Source organism: Periplaneta americana, chromosome 1 (genome assembly GCF_040183065.1).
Source record: "Periplaneta americana isolate PAMFEO1 chromosome 1, P.americana_PAMFEO1_priV1, whole genome shotgun sequence".
In the NCBI taxonomy this organism is placed as follows: Eukaryota; Metazoa; Arthropoda; class Insecta; order Blattodea; family Blattidae; genus Periplaneta; species Periplaneta americana.
In genome coordinates this window covers 176,637,595-176,655,086 of record NC_091117.1, presented here as the reverse complement: position 1 = coordinate 176,655,086, position 17,492 = coordinate 176,637,595, and the positions used below count along the sequence as shown (strand labels likewise).

Genomic DNA, 17,492 nt, shown 5'->3' with positions numbered 1-17,492 from the left:
ATATGTTTTGCCTGTGTTGTAGGCATAATAGAACTTGAATGTTATGAATGCATTAATATATTGTAATGTGTAACGGCTTACATTCCAAAAGTATACCTACATATTATTGAGCAGTTTGTTACTCCGCGACGTTGACTTGTAAAATTCATTTTCATTCAGTCATTCATTCCATTCATTCATTCATTCATCTTTTTTAATATTAATTCAATCATTTATTCACTTATAGTATAAATTTTATGTCAGATATTAGATATCTTAGAAGAAGGCAGCAAATTTGAATTATTAGGGAAAGCTGAGGTTCATAGAATTCCTGGAATTGCGTACAACGTGGCTGCTTAAGCCATTAGTAATATCTTGAATGTAATGCATATACGACGATTATCAGACTTCATTATTACTTTTCCAATAATATGTTAAGTGTTTCATCATTCCGCTCCCGCTAAAGAGCAAAGATATGTTGCGAGTTGTACCGACGTGCTCTCGCTAAGGTGTAATAGGCGCGTAGAATATTACACAAATGATACCTAACGGACTTACTTCGCGAATAGGTGTCCAATTAAACGTTTGATGTTTGTAAATAAAGTTCAAACTAAAATTATATCCCTCGTTTAGTCTGGTTACTAATGGACTAATTTGAAAATAGGTTACATCTACAATATATCATAAAAATAATGGAACTATTAAAAATGTGCCTATATTACAGGTATGCTCATTCTCTGACTCGCGATTACGTTCTGTAATCACAACCTCCGAATGTAGAGCGTGCTGTTCCCCGTTCGAAGCTCGAGGGATGGCTGCAGAAGGCAGTTCAAATACTTAGTAAACTCACGAACAGTGCGGGACAATGGCACAGTCAAAACCTTCTGTAAGCAAACGATCATTCCGTATAGTGTGGGAGGAAGACTATTTTTGTTGTACGTTCGGTGAAAATGGAAAGTGATTACCATATTGTAAGGTACTGTCAGGAATACTACTGAGCAACATAAAACTACATTATAGGCTCTGCTACCCAGAACATGCCGAAGTGACAGAGAAGCTGTTTTCTGTAATATAGCCTATTTTCATATACCAACGTTATTATTATTATTATTATTATTATTATTATTATTATTATTATTATTATTATTATCATTATTATTATTGTGGTGATAGTATTCCAGCAGAAATAGATATTTTGATAAAATAATTTTTCAGGGATTCAACGTGCACTACAGCTTCAAGAATTGAAAGCACTTCATGAAAGGCCAAACACTGAAGAGAGTCGTACAATTCAGAGTCTATGTTTTGGAGCAAGTTAGCCTATGTAGTATGTTGGGAATTAGCTAAGGCACTAAAACCCTTCACGGATGGTGAACTTGTAAAGAGATGTATGGTGCCTGAACAAAATATAGTTAACTATGTCTCTGTACTGCAACAGTTCAAATGTGAATTCGCAGAACATAGATTTAGTGATTTTAGACATATGGAGAGTGATATTAGTATTTTTGTTAATCTTTTCATCAATTAAGTATAATCCATGAGAGTGGAGTTCCAGGACGAGTTAATTGATTTACTAAGTAACGTAGAATTCAGAACTAAATGCAGAGAATATGACTTGACAAGCATAGAATTATTTAAAAAATGAACAAAACTAAATATTACAAGATGAGCTTATTCGTTGCTACTATGTTAGCTACCTTCGCCTCTACATATGTATGTGAACAATTATTTTCGAGAATGAAGGTTGATAAATCCAAACATAGGTCCCGATTAACAGATGAGCATCTTTAGCGCATTGCAGTAAATTCGTTGGAAATAGATTCCGATTACTTGCAGAAAAGAATCCAGATGTTGAATAGACCCCAAAGTAGACTATATGATGGAATATGAAAATGATATTATCTATGATATTATTATACAGGGACATCATTTTATTTTAACTTGCATTTTTATTGTACCTGCATTTCTGAATGTACTTCACTCCCACCCCTTCACTAATGTCCTTGCTCCCGTCAGACATACAAACTTACGTCCGCTGTTGCATTCGAAGTCTTCAAGCAGTGAAATAAACACTGCAGTGTATAGTGTGTTTCATAAATATGGTTGCGTTTTCTATAGAAGAAAGAACCTATATTAATAATATCGTACTAAAAAATTATATTCAAGAAACGATAAATTCAATTTCAGAGAATATGCTTCAAAATGTTTTTAATGATATGCGTAAAGAATTGAAGCCTGCACTGTAATGAACGGCAACCATTTTCAGCAACTTGTTTAAAAATTCAGATTAGCTTATTTTGAATTGAGGTGGCTAGAAGCAAAGGAATGCTTAGTGACATTTGTAATAACATGAGTTAAGTGCATCCAGTGTAAGCAAAAGTATCTAAAATTTTAGTGGCAAAGGGATATTTTAATCGCATCACACATTAAAATATAAATAAAAATTTCACCGATTTTACGGAAGCTTAAATATTTAAATCCCATTTTCTCAAAATTAACTTAAGTGCACTTACAGCCTTACTTACTTATGACCCCCTCAATTTAAGTGCACTCTCTATATTGTATGTTAACACTAATAATTAATATGCTAAATAAAGTAGACATTACATAACGAACATAGCCGCCTGAAAAGTTGAGTTTTTGAAAAAAAAAATGTTACTACTCTACTGTATTTTGATAAATTCCGTAAAAGTGATCATCAAACTGAAAATCGTAATATCGTATTTCCCTACAGCATAAATAGTTACACTACTTTTCTCTCCTCCTATACCAAGTAAAATGATTTGTTTACATATTGCACTAGTAACATCAAACTCCTGTAATGGAAGGGAGCAACAGCGTTTCCGAGTATAGCCAGGTTAATGTTAAAAATGTGGGTAAAAATAAAGTGATGTCCCTGTATCATAACTATATTAAATATAATAAATAATGTAATAACTGAATATTGCAGTGTATACTCTTTCCTTTTTCAAATTCAGTTTATTATCCGTATTTGTAAGAATGTAAGAACTATGCCACGGGCGGTGCTGCAATGTAGTTGCAGAGCCCAGTCCCTACACTGTGTGTGTTATGCAGTGCAGCATCATCCGTGTAATCGGGGCTTTTACAATTCTGAGCATACCTAGCGTCCCTTATGGGATACATTAAACAGCACTTTTTTTTTAAATTCCGCCGTTTCAAGAAGAATGTCTTAAATTTTCTTGGAACTAGTTGAGGATGTTTAGAAGAGACGGTAGCGCCATCTAAATATGAATTCAACCAAATTAATTAATTTACATACTAGCTACACACGCTTCAAGATGGCTGTTTCTGGAAATAAGGAGATGGAAAGTATGCATGTAGGGAAGTCACTGGATTGTTGATAATGTTAAAAATCAAATAAATATTATATTGAATGGGTTAAATAAAACGTTTTGTTTGATGGCATGTCTGGTACGTGCCTTAAAATTAGTAAATATTATTAAAATTGAGATATAAATTGTTTCTCCTATGGGAGACTTCAGGCTTCTAGATTTTAAAGTAGAAATTGTTATTAAGTATCACATATCTATACTAATAATAAATCTGTAGCCGAAATTTTTCTGGTAATTTTCGATTTTCCAAAAATAATTGGTCCTAACATATATAATTAACCACCCTGAAACCGAAAATCGCATTTTTGAAATTTTTGTTTGTATGTCTGTCTGTATGTTTGTTACCTTTTCACGCGATAATGGCTGAACCGATTTATATGAAAATTGGAATATAAATTAAGTTCGTTGTAACTTAGATTTTAGGCTATATGACATTCAAAATACTTTATTTAAAAGGGGGGTTATAAGGGGGCCTGAGTTAAATAAATCGAAATATCTCGCTTATTATTGATTTTTGTGAAAAATGTTACATAACAAAAGTTTCTTTAAAAATGATTTCCGATAAGTTTTATTCTTTACAAAATTTTGATGGGACTGATATTTAATGAGATAAATGAGTTTTAAAATTAAAATAATGCCATCTAAGACGGTGCAATGAATTAAGAACAAATGACTTCGTGTATAAGGGGCCTTGGACAACAACAACCGAAACAGGGGCCTTGGACATCAACAATCGAAAGCTTTTAAACATAGCCTACAGAGAATGTTTCTGTGTTTGTATGAAGTAATATCAGAAGCTAAATTAACCGATTTGTATAATTAATTATTATTTCGCCATTGGAAAGTGTAGTTTCTCTAGATGGACATAATGCTATAATGTTATTACAGTAACGTCTGAGTAAATCGAGGACAGGTAAGATTAAAATAGCTTCTTATGCACAGAAAATTTGATAGGCTATTTTGTACATTTGTTTTCTGTATTTCTTAAAATAATATTTACGTACACTCATTTTAATCTCAGAGAATTAACGAACAACGAGAGTGTATTGATTTAGTATGCAGTAATAGTACGTTAGCTTAGCAATGCATTATTTTATAATTCAAATTTTAACTATGCTCAATTGAATCGTGTTAAAATACATAAAATATATATGCAATACATGCAATGCAAAAAAAATTGGGTAATGAGCGAAGCAGACTATCTTGCGCTGTTGTAAAAGTTGTTCCCTGGATCAAACGTCCTATTTTAATTATGTAATTACTTTATATTTATTTCTAACAGGTGCAGCAGAGCGCACGGGTACGGCTAGTTATAAAATAAAACTGAATATTCAATCAGAGCTAATGTAATTAAATAACAATACATTAAGTCCCAAGATCTCCTATAGAATATATCAATTTTAAGTTACTTTTATTACTTGAATATTTTTTTCCAAAGAACAACCAGAACAGTGTAACCGCAGCTGTCGTTGGTTCATCGGAACAAGCTCCGACTTTCCGACTGTTATCTCGGAGTTGGAACATACCTTGTGCAACGCGGTACTGCGAGCCCGCAACAGCTGGGCAAGTGAGCAGCTCGGAGTCGGAACACTGTTATTTCGGAACAGGAGGTTCCGACCTACTGTTCATTTTTGCAACAGTTCCGAGGGAGTCGGAACATACCTTGTGCAACGCGGTACTGCGAGCCCGCAACAGCTAGGCAAGTGAGCAGCTCGGAGTCGGAACACTGTTATTTCGGAACAGGAGGTTCCGACCTACTGTTCATTTTTGCAACAGTTCCGAGACCGGAACAGTTCCAAAATAACTGTTGTGTTATTTTTTACCCATCTCTAGTTAGTAAAGCAACTGACTGCGTCCTGGAAGATGGCAGATTAAATCCCGAGTTGCGCCGAGATTTTTCTTGTTGCCATAACTTGTACAATGGCACTGGAGTCAGCCTCTTGTCAAATTGAACTTCAGTCTTTCCGAAAGTAAAAGGCGATCGGAGCGTAGTGCCGACCACGTCACCTCATTCTAATGTCGAGATTACGATCGCTTGGAACTCTACCTTCCTAACCTTCTTGTGTCTTCATGACATGTAAAGGCAACACAATTACCTAAAATCTTAAATGACCACAGTAATTTCATTATGTAAGAAGTTTCCGATAAGCAAGTTATAATCTTAAGTATATTGAATAAATTAAACAGTCTGTGCTTATCTAGTATTACATTTATAGCATTAACGTTTTCAGTACGTGTGTACCATTTTCAAATGCGAATGCTTGTTACATTTAAATAGGTCTGCATAACTGTGGGATTGGAACATTCATGAACATTATGGATGCTGTTAATAAAACTACTTAAACACAACTTAAGGATAAAATATATAAAATACACATGTTAAGAATAGTTCACGTGATCACTTCTAACAACATGTCATCGAAGTGATCACGTGAACTATTCTTAACATGTGTATTTTATATATTTTATCCTTAAGTTGTGTTTTAAGTAGTTTTATTAACAGCATCCATAATGTTCATGAATGTTCCAATCCCACAGTTATGCAGACCTATTTAAATGTAACAGGCATTCGCATTTGAAAATGGTACACATGTACTGAAAACGTTAATGCTATAAATGTATTACTAGATAAGCACAGACTGCTAAATTTATTCAATATACTTAAGACCACAGTAATGTTTTCAGAGTAGGCTACAAACTTCCTCAATACAAGAAAATCATAGGCTACATTAATTTGTGGTCGGAGACGACTATATATATATATGTGTGTGTGTGTGTGTGTGTGTGTGTGTGTGTGTGTGTGTGTGTGTATTCCACCAATCATGTATTTCATGAAGTTCTTAAATTCAGCAGTCATCACGTCATAATTGATGAAGAAATTCGATCAATTGGCGCTAAATTAAAAAATAAAAACGTGTCCAGTTCCATTAGGCATTTTTCATTAATTCATAGTGTTCTGCCCAAGGGCAGGTCTTTCGGTGCAAACCCAGCATTCTCCAGTCTTTTCTGCTTTCTTTTGTGTTACGAGATATAATTATTTATTCCAGTGGTCGTCAGCACTCGCTGAAATGGGTAAAGAGTAAGGAATGTAGGCCTATCGTAATATGCACCGTCGTGCAGAAGGGAGAGGAAGAAAGCATACTCGCCAGCATGCACGGATGCACACCAGTGCAATGTCTTATCCGCGGGTAAGGGACGCTAGCCCGAGGGTGCACTGTGCTGATGACCGGTGATATATACAGTATATTAAATGTTGATAGTTTATAAATAAATGCAGATTTGTCTCTAGTTTCTTTTAGTAGTAGCCTAGATGTTCAATTGTTCAGTATGTTGTGACCTAATTGATCGATTTGCAAAAGAAGAAGATCGTAGAGTGAATTTGTTGTAGGTACAAGTATGTAATAGTAACGAGGTACGTGACAGGTCCTAAATTTTTTATATATAAAATACAACCTCTCATAATCTCATCAGTTACGTCTTGGCCTCCTCAACTTCCAGATGTACTGTCCGCCACTGCTTTATCACTGAAACATTTTTACAAAGCGCCGTGGCGTCGCGGTCTAAGGCGTCCTGCCTAGGAATCGCGTTACGGAATGCGCGCTGGTTCGAGTCCTCATGGGGAAAGAAATTTTCTCATGAAATTTCGGCCAGTGTATGGGACCGGTGCCCACCTAGTATCGTGATGCACTTGGGGAACTACGATAGTTAGCGAAAATCCGGTTTCACAAACCAGCTATAACGGCTGGGGGGATCATCGTGCTAACCACATGATACCTCCATACTGGTTGGATGATCGTTCACCTCTGCTTCGGCATGTGGACGTCAGGCCAGCAGCCGGCTGGTCGGTCTTGGCCCTTCATGGGCTGTAGCGCCATGGTTTTACTTTTACTAGTTAGATCTAGATACGCTACATTGGCAACACTGAGCGGGAAAGTCTGAATATTCCTAGTTGGTTGCTGTGGTTGGTCGTCTCGTGAGAGACGTGGAGGGGGTTGTTAGAATAATGGCAGCAAAGCATTTCACGCTATTTTTCATTCCCCCCAATCCTCCTGTAAAGTCAGCCGGCCAAGAGGCAAGCGAAAATTTTTCTCACCCATAGAATGATCACCACCTTGTCCGAGCACATCTTCATTGACATGTACCACCATCTAACGATCGACGAACAAAGAACCCAGTAAACAGCTGATATCTCAATCACTCCAATGGCGGATAAAGTTATTGCAGTATTTAGGCCTATAAGTTTTATTCGTGAGGATTTGTTCTCAATTGCCTTCAAGTAGCTTCGCCACTGTTATCTGAATTTATTATTCCTTATGCCTTAGTGTTGTAGTTGGGCCGGTACGCCGTATCGTTTGAAATAAAAACTCGTTTTTACCCTGCCGGAAAAAATACACACTCGAAAATATGTTAACTATGTGTAAATAGTCTTTAATACCTTGAAATGGAGGATGTTAGTTATTTGAAAAACATTTTGATTTTAATATCTGGCATCTCATATCCTCTGGTTAAATGCTTGTCCATTCGTTGTTTTATCGAAAACCATGGTCTGGCACTTCAGGAGTAGTTGTGATTTGTTAGCACTTTGTTAGTTTCAAGCACGCATAACGCCATGGTATTTCTGTAATTAACACTAACTTTATGGCATGGCGCCTCAAGAAATCTGCTACACTGATTCGTTAATTTCAAAACTTGCGTAGACATCTAATAACACTATAATATCACATAACATTAATTTTATGATGTGGCGCCTCAAGAATTCTGTTGCACTGATTCACTAATTTTACGTTCAAGCGTGTAATGCTAGCAGTTTGCTAAAGAGGGAAATTGTTACTTTCCGCGTGTTCATGAATCTTGAGTCCAGTTAGTTATAGATTCTATTCCAATTTCAACTAAAAAAATGTGAAAGAGCATTAGGTACTGTACTGTAAAGAACGATATCTGCACTAAGAAAAGGAATACTCTTCCAGTAAAAGAGTTCCTAGGCTTTTGTTCCTAAAAAGTGTTGAGTCACCAGTGTCAGAGTTTAATTTTTTGTCGTATATGCAATTGTGGCTGCGATCTGGAAGGAGGTCTACAGAGGCGGATGCAAAAAAAATTGCATTAAGAGTCCGTACAGGGTCTAAGTTAGTCTGACCAAGGAGATTTCAACAGTACCCCCTAAAATTTGTTTCCATCTACAGCACTGGCCTTGGTATTGGGTATGATGATGATGATGATGATGATGATGATGGTAGCGAAGATGATGAAGGTAGCGGTGGTAGTGGTGGTAACAATGTTGATGACAGTAACTGCAATATCAGGAAGGTCATAATAACAATGATGTTGATGTCCATGATGATAAATTCAATGACTGTGGTGTAATCAATTTCCTAACTTTTCTTTATACGCAGGATGTGGAGGCACGTTGACTGCTTCCTCGGGCTCCATCATCTCGCCCAACTATCCACAGCCCTACGGTCACAATGGGGAGTGTTTCTGGAGAATTTCCATCAGCAAAGGCAGTGTCATACAGCTGGTGTTCGTGGATTTGGAGTTGGAAAACCATTCCAGGTGCATGCACGACTATGTTGAAGTGAGTATAAAGCCTTGAATTGTCCCCAAGTCCAATTTATTTTTACTATTTCATTTTCAATATGTAAATATTGATTTGTGTGTTGGCTTTGATAGTATGATTATTTTCATCATTTCAGAGACTGAAAAATAAGATTTATATAGGCCTACTCAATATTACTGAAGAAATCACTAAGAATACATGATACAAGTGAACAGGGGATATGTGATATGTGTGAGTCATCCCTGTGTGAAACTGCATTTGTATTCATTACCCCTCCTACAAACAGACGAAGACCATGGTTGTCGGAAGAAAAGTAAGGCAGGTAAACGTGCAAATACTAAATGAGGCAGTAGAGTAATTGGACAGCTTCAAATACTTGGGGTGTACTATAAGCAGTAACATGAGCTGCTGCCAGGAAGTCAAAAGGAGAATAGCAATGGCAAAGGAAGATTTTAATAGAAAAAGGAGCTTCTTCTGCGGATCTCTGGAAAAAGAAATAAGACACAAGAGAAGTGCTTTGTGTATGGGGCAGAAACATGGACATTACAACGAAGTGAAGAGAAGTGACTAGAAGCATTCGAAATGATATGGAGAAGGATGGAACGTGTGAAATGGACAGACAAAATAAGAAATGAAGCTGTGTTGGAAAGAGTAAGTGAAGAAAGAATAATGCTGAAACTGATCAGGAAGAGAAAAAGGAATTTGTTGGGTCACTGGCTGAAATTTTCTAAAAAATTTGACACAAGTTCAGATGAGGATGTTGTGTCAATGAGATCTGATAGGAGTGATGATGACTTTATGGAAGAAACTGAAGAACTATTTAAAGAAAATGTGGAAGTAGGTATTGGGTCGTAGTTTCATGCGAAGGTAAAAAAAGCGATTAGTAAATTTGTTGGATGCATTTTAGAGTCAGGACCTGTAGAAGAATGGACTGTGAAATTTTCACGACATGTAAGTAGCAGAAAATTTAAATGGCCATAAAAGATATTTCTGTGATTGACATTTCTCAAATTGATACTATATTTTTCTCAACCTACATTTGTAGGTAAAAATGAACGTTTAATTTGTTTTTATTTTAATGAAAGTTTTGAATAACTGTCTGTGGAATAGATGTAAGATGTTAAATAGGATTTTAACGGTCCAGAGTTTTTTCAGTTTGTTAGAAAATCAGTCCGCTATGTAGGAAAAAAATTAAATTCTTTTCAGGATGCTTAATGTCCGGAATTTTGCTCATTGCAATATTATATTCTGAAATTTCATATTGATATTTAATTATTAGAGATCCGACTTAGTTTGCACTGGTTTGGTAGTAAATCAGCATTTGAATAACTTGAGTGATTCTGATGTGCATCTCTTTAAGATGGAAGCACTGAATGTGAATGAGAGAGCCATTGACTATTTGCGAAAATGGTTTGATTACAATTCATCAGTTCTTAAGAAAATCACTTTTCTAAGCCTTAATGATAGACTACTTTCACACTCAGTGCCCTTACTGAAATTCTAAATATATTGCATGTTAATATAGAACTGGACTTTGAAAATGGTGATGCATTGTACCAAGAGTATTGCCTATTGAAAGAAATGATGCCGATACCACAATTTAGTACACACAGTCACGAAGCTCAATACTTAGGGAATATGCATCCAATGACAGTTGAACTTTAGTTGCTAGCCACTAGGATCGCTACTGTCGCCTCATCACAGACAATGTGAAATAGTACCGGCACAGTCTATTGTTCCTAGTACTCTCAGTTGCTAACTTCTTGGAGCGCAGTATCACGAGAAATGCAAAAAATCACCTCACGCTTCGTGACTGTATGATATTAGACTGTGCCGATACTGAAAGATCTACCAACTTGTTAAGAACTCTGGAACACTGTTTTGAAGACACATACCATGCCAAACTTAAAGCAAATTGCTGAACACATACATGCTCTTCCAATTAGAAATGCTCATGTGAAGCAAGTTTAAAAAAAAAAAAAGGAAGATTCTCTGCACTGATGAGAGGAACCAGATGAGGCCAGGACTTGTAAAATCAGAACTCTTGGTAAAGACGAACTTTAATATGTTATGTAGAGAATTTTTTGATTACGTTTCAACAAACAAAGAACTATTAAATAAAAACAAAGGAAGCAACACGTATTCTTTTAAATAATGTTAATGTAGTGAATGTAGGGACATGTAGCCTATATCAATCCTTGTGCTTTTCAATATGTACAGACTTATGACGTGTTTTCTTTAATATATTAATAATCATATTGTAATTATAATCTATTTTCATTATATCTACATAGCATTCCAGGAATAAGTACCAGTTTATTTGTTGACCGCTGGGCAGCATGGTGCTTGAGCAACTGCCAGAAACCAGGCCCTTAAACTCACGGCACTTCACGGAATTAAAACTTATATGCATACTTACAAACCATAATATGTTGTATTTAACATTAATTATTATATGTTATATTAATTATAGTATTTTGTACTCACCCTCAAGACAATAGGTGCTGGAATTGTTGACTATTTTGCGCTATATAGAGTTCACATGTACATCAGTTATTCATAGATTTAAAAAAGGCGTATGACTCTGTTAAGAGAGAAGTTTTATATTGAATTTGGTATTCCCAAGAAACTAGTTCGATTAATTAAAATGTGTCTTAGTGAAACTTACAGCAGAGTCCGTATAGGTCAGTTTCTATCTGATGCTTTTCCAATTCACTGCGGGCTAAAGCAGGGAGATGCACTATCACCTTTACTTTTTAACTTCGCTCTAGAATATGCCATTAGGAAAGTTCAGGATAATAGACAGTGTTTGGAGTTGAATGGGTTACATCACCTTCTTGTCTATGCGGATGACGTGAATATGCTGGGAGAAAATCCACAAACAATTAGGGAAAACACGGAAATTCTAGTTGAAGCAAGTAAAGCGATAGGGTTGGAAGTAAATCCCAAAAAGACTAAGTATATGATTATGTCTCGTGACCAGAATATTGTACGAAATGGAACTATAAAAATTGGAGATTTATCTTTCGAAGAGGTGGAAAAATTCAAATATCTTGGAGCAACAGTAACAAATATAAATGACACTCGGGAGGAAATTAAACGCAGAAGAAATATGGGAAATGCGTGTTATTATTCTGTTGAGAAGCTTTTGTCATCTAATCTTCTGTCAAAAAATCTGAAAGTTAGAATTTATAAAACAGTTATATTACCGGTTGTTCTGTATGGTTGTGAAACTTGGACTCTCACTTTGAGAGAGGAACAGAGATGAAGGGTGTTTGAGAATAAGGTTCTTAGGAAAATATTTGGGGCTAAGAGGGATGAAGTTACAGGAGAATGGAGAAAGTTACACAACGGAGAGCTGCACGCATTGTATTCTTCACCTGACATAATTAGGAACATAAAATCCAGATGTTGGAGATGGGCAGGACATGTAGCACGTATGGGCGAATCCAGAAATGCATATAGTGTTAGTTGGGAGGCCGAAGGGAAAAAAGACCTTTGGGGAGGCCGAGATGTAGGTGGGAAGATAATATTAAAATGGGTTTGAGGGAGGTGGGTTATGATGGTAGAGACTGGATTAATCTTGCTCAGGATAGGGACCAATGGCGGGCTTATGTGAGGGCGGCAATGAACCTCCGGGTTCCTTAAAAGCCAGTAAGTAAGTAAGTATAGAGTTCACATAGCTGTAAAAAACCATCGTTCACGTTCATGAGCTCCACTGCACTGATTTGTCTAATTGCGTCATGATGTGGGCTCTGTATGGCGCAAAATGCTCAACACTTCCAGCAGCTTCTGTCATGAGGGTGAGTACAAAATTCTGTAATTAATATAACATATAATAAATAATTAATGTTAAATACAACATATTATGGTTCAGCTGCTCAAGCACAATGCTGCCCAGCGGATGAAGAATAAACCGGTACTTATTGCTGGAACGCTCTGTAATAACAAAGTTCAGTTGACTTAGGAAGATATTTTCACTATAATACCTACACATATTGATGAATACTTTCTCTTTCTCATGAGATGAAGATATAGAATTCTCATGCGTGGATTCTTCACTGTGCTCACTCATTGCTTGCAGATTTATGATGGAAGAGACACCAAGTCAAGAAAAATTGGTCGTTACTGCACAACTGACCCTGTGGTGATTCTTTTGTCTTCTAGTAATTACATGTTCATCAAGTTCCGGTCAGATGTATCTATTGCAACACGTGGTTTTCATCTTCGTTACCAAACTGGTGAGTCCAGCAAATTCAAAATTAATTCTGTACAACAAGTAAAATTATTTATTATTATAATTTATAGATGCTATTTAGAGTCAATAAACTGATGACAATGGCAATAACGAAAAAATAGTTAAATATGAATGACAGAGGAAGCCGAAGAAGTATACTAAGCCTGGTCCATGTCTATTTTGTTCATAAATATCACAGACCATGAGTGATGTGTCGATCTGAGATTCATTAAGCGAGAAGCTGTCAGCAGACATATAGTATATGATTGTGCCGACATCTTACAGCTAGATTTCCATAACGGCTGATTGCTAATCAAACAGTTACAAGAACAAAATACACAATTTCAGTAGATATATTGTAAGTGTCATGCACAGCCAACAAGAATTGTGAAACTATTTAAAAATGACAGAAATATAATGGCTACTAGACCTGAATTTACTAGACTCAGCGACTGTAAATAAGTAGGCCTAAATAACTTACTTGAAGAAACCATTGATACTACATCTTGATTACACAACTTTTAACACTATATCACTTCGGAATATGTATTACGTGTCTTTCTCGTGTTAAATTCTATGGTACCTGATTAACAAATTTCGGCCTGTTATTGACCTTCTTCAGAACTGGCTGTTGTTGGTATTGGCGCCTTTTGTTTTGTTTCCTGTGGGGGTGTGTTTGTGTAGTGTAATGTGGAGTCAAAGATTGTGTGTGTTCTGAAATGGAGTTGTGTGATGAGAATTTCATTTGAATGTGTTTTTATGTGTCTGTATATTTCGTATTGTTCTAGTGTGATTAGTTTCTGGCTTTTTGGTTGAATGTGTAGAATTTCAATGTCTGTGTTGATGTCTCTGTAGGTGTGGTTAGCATTTGTGATGTGTTCTGCATATGTGGAAGTGTTTTGTTATGGCTGTAATGTGTTCTTTGTAACGTGTTTGAAATGATCTGCCTGTCTGTCCTATGTAGAAGTTGTTGCAGATGTTACATTTGTGTTTGTATACGCCTGTATGGTTGTATTTGTTTGTTTGTATTGTTTATGTGTTGAGATGTTTTTGTAGAGTATTATTTGTTCTGTATGCGATGTTGTAATTTAATTTCTTGAATGTGATTGCAATCTTGTGTGTGTTTTTGTTTTCGTATTTTAGTGTGATGTATTTTTTGTGTTCTTGTGTTTGTGTTGTATTCTTATGATTTTTGTGATTGTGTTTTGTCTTTCGTATCATGTTATCTATTATGTTGGGGTTGTATCAGTTTTCTTGTGCTATATTATGGTAAGATTATACCATTAACCACACAAACATATGCTCACTATTTATGAAATAATTGCATGTGAGGGGGATGGAATACAAAACTAATTAAAATGGCCTAGTCTATTCCAGGCAGCAAGTTCATTAAATAAGATGATGATGACAAATACTAAATTTGTTGCCAATAGTTAAACATAATAGTTACACTAAGTACTTTTTGTTTTGCACAGTGTGTAACAACGTGGTCAAGGGCTACAGTGGAGTGATAGAGAGCCCCAATTTTCCGTCCAATTATGCAGATAATACAGACTGCACGTGGAACATCACAGCACCGAGAGGGAACAAAATCAACATCACTTTCTCGCATTTCGAGTTGGAGGACAACTCTTGGCTGTGGAGCGGACAAAGGCAATGCAGGCACGACTATGTAGAGGTACAAAGCTGAAAGTGATTTAGAGTATTTTCAACACTACTGTGAAATATTATACAGGGTGTTTCAGGAACTCTCCGACAAACTCTGGGGATCGATAAATCTCGCAATTGGATCATTTTTCGTGAAACAACCATGTTCTTCAATGCCTTGTTTAGGAGCTATGCGACATTGAAAAAAGACAGGTTCTAGTGGCAATTACAGTTAATTTTGAAATGAATTATTTTTTTATTTCTTCAAGTACCCTTGCGAACAGGTTACAAGTGTCCTGTCATTTTGCTGCCCTGTTTGAATGGAGCACCCTTCAGAACACACTTCCACTGCTCATGGAGGATGTACCCTTCATGATGTGTGGGGATATGTGATTCCAACATGACATCTCAATGCACTTCAACCTGGTTGTACGAGAACAACAACATCTACGGAGAGCAATGGCTAGAGAGAGTGAGCCTGTTGCGTAGCCAGCGTGATCACCCGACTTCAAGCCTCTTGTTATTTTTTTCTTTGGGGATATGTGAATTTTACACCATTCGAATTGATACTAGAGAGGAACTGGCTGTGTGAATATTCGCTGCTTTTGATCAAATTCGACACAGACAAGTAATATTCGACAGAGTATCACTGCTACGATGGTGTAATGAATGTAATCAGGTTCAGGGTAGACACTTTGAACACTTGTAACTTGTCAGAAAACATTCTTGAAAAATAATTAATTTCATAATTGTTGTTGTTGGTTCAATGCCTTGCATCTAGCAATGAAGCCATTAGCATTCGTGCTCTCCAATACTTCTGGGCTACAGTGTCTTCTGCAGATAGTGCTTCAAGTGGTCCTCGTTCATCTCCTCTTGACTGTTGTACAGGAGACACACTGGTGAATTTAGAATTTGTAGTTTATGTCAGTGGTTTGCCAAGCAATCGTGTCCTGTAAGCAGCCTGAAGGCTGCAACTCCAGTTTTCCGTGGTGCTTGTAGGATTATTTCTGGGTTCAAGATTAGGGTGTTCCATTTTTTGTTTTCGGCATGTATTTTTGTTTCCTCAATATGAAGGTGTGAAAATTTAGAATTGATCAGGTGCTTTACTGAAGTCATTTGCAAATTTGTCGTTTTCATTTGCTGTATTGTTGTGCCTTTCTTGGCAAGTGTATCTGCCAGTTCGTTGTCCTCGATCCCACACTGTGCTGGGACCACTGTATGTTATTTATTTATTTATTATTCATTTATTTAACCTGGTAGAGATAAGACCATCAGGCCTTCTCTTTCCCTCTACCAGGGGATTACAACTACAATATTAAGAATACAATTACAATTATAATTACAATTAATATTTAATTTACAAATACAATAAAAATCAAAGTACTGAAAGATTAACGGACTGATAAAAGCTAGACAATTCATTGTAAAAATTAAGAAGAGAGAAAAATTTTTTTATTAACTAAGTAAAAATTAAACCTACTCTACGCAGTAAGAAAATGCTTAATAAGTTTGCTTTTGAACGCTATTAAATTCCTACAGTCTCTGATGTCACTGGGTAGGGTATTCCACAAGCGCGAAAGTGAGATTGTGTATGATGATGAATACAATCTCGCTTTCGCGCTTGTGGAATATGTGAATTGTTTTGTTAAGATTTTGAAGTTGAACTAACATGTTGTAACAATCATTTTTTTTTCTCTGATTTTTTTTGGTGTTTGAGCATATTGCTTGAATTGCAGCTTTGGAATCTGGGAGGATTACTGCTTTATTGTACTTGTTAATTGGGAGATTCATTAATTGCTGTAGAGCTATGTGTATTGCCATTATTTCTCCGTCATAGTTTGTGGTGTTAAGATCTGTTGCTTGATAAAATGAGAATAGTGAACATGAGACTCCAGCTCCAGTTCGGTGGTCTTTAGAAGATCCGTCTGTAAAAAATATGTAACCATTCTTTTTTTGGGGAATATTTTGTGTTGATTGTTTCGAGGGCTAGAGCTTTTTTTTTTTTTTCATAATTGTTAATGTCACTAAAACCTGTCTTTTTTTCGAGGTCGCTTAGCTACTAAACGAGGCATCAGAGAATATGAGTTGTTCCACGGAAAATGATACTCATTGCGAGATCTATTGATTCCTAGAATTTGTCGGAGAGGTCCTGAAACACCCTGTAGAATCACTAAATTTTGGGTAGGTTAGGTTAGATTAATTTTAGAATATTTAAAAATCAGCTGTAAAATGAGGTAGAATCATCAAATTTGATTATTGATAAACATGCAATTAATGCGACAGCAAGATTAAGTTAGGTTTAATTGGATCACTCAGATTATTGCTGTAAAATGGAATAAGTTAAGTTTTATTGATAGAAAAGATATTCCGTGTCTGGAATCTGTAAAGTATAGGAGACAAAACAGTCCTCTGCACAAGTGGTGGGTGGAGGTGGCTGGGCCATTGACCGCTCTAGGGGGAAAGACATTGCTTCGTGGGAGCAAGTGATGATGTCACCTTCTGCCACTCGCATATTATCTAGAATAGGCTTTCTGTATGTACCTTTGGCATGTAATTTTAGTGAATAACCATCGAGGAAAAATATAATACAGTGAAACTATTTTTTTCTCATTTTATACATTTATTAATATATAGTGATATAGTATTTTTATGTCATGTTTGTAGTTTCCTTTGGGAAAAATAAATGCTGTAGCTTCCAATACTGCTTTCTTGACATCACTCT

At 36.1% G+C, this 17,492-nt stretch overlaps 1 protein-coding gene across 1 annotated transcript in view; it reads left to right on the top strand.

Annotated features, from left to right (window-relative positions):
* Nucleotides 1-17,492, top strand: part of Cubn (Cubilin) — a 300,325-nt gene that overhangs the window by 109,218 nt on the left and 173,615 nt on the right. Inside the window, exons 26-28 of the mRNA XM_069832790.1 lie at nt 8,723-8,904; nt 12,971-13,127; nt 14,599-14,801. Of these exons, the coding sequence (XP_069688891.1) occupies nt 8,723-8,904; nt 12,971-13,127; nt 14,599-14,801 (542 nt within the window). The remainder of the gene's footprint in view (nt 1-8,722; nt 8,905-12,970; nt 13,128-14,598; nt 14,802-17,492) is intronic.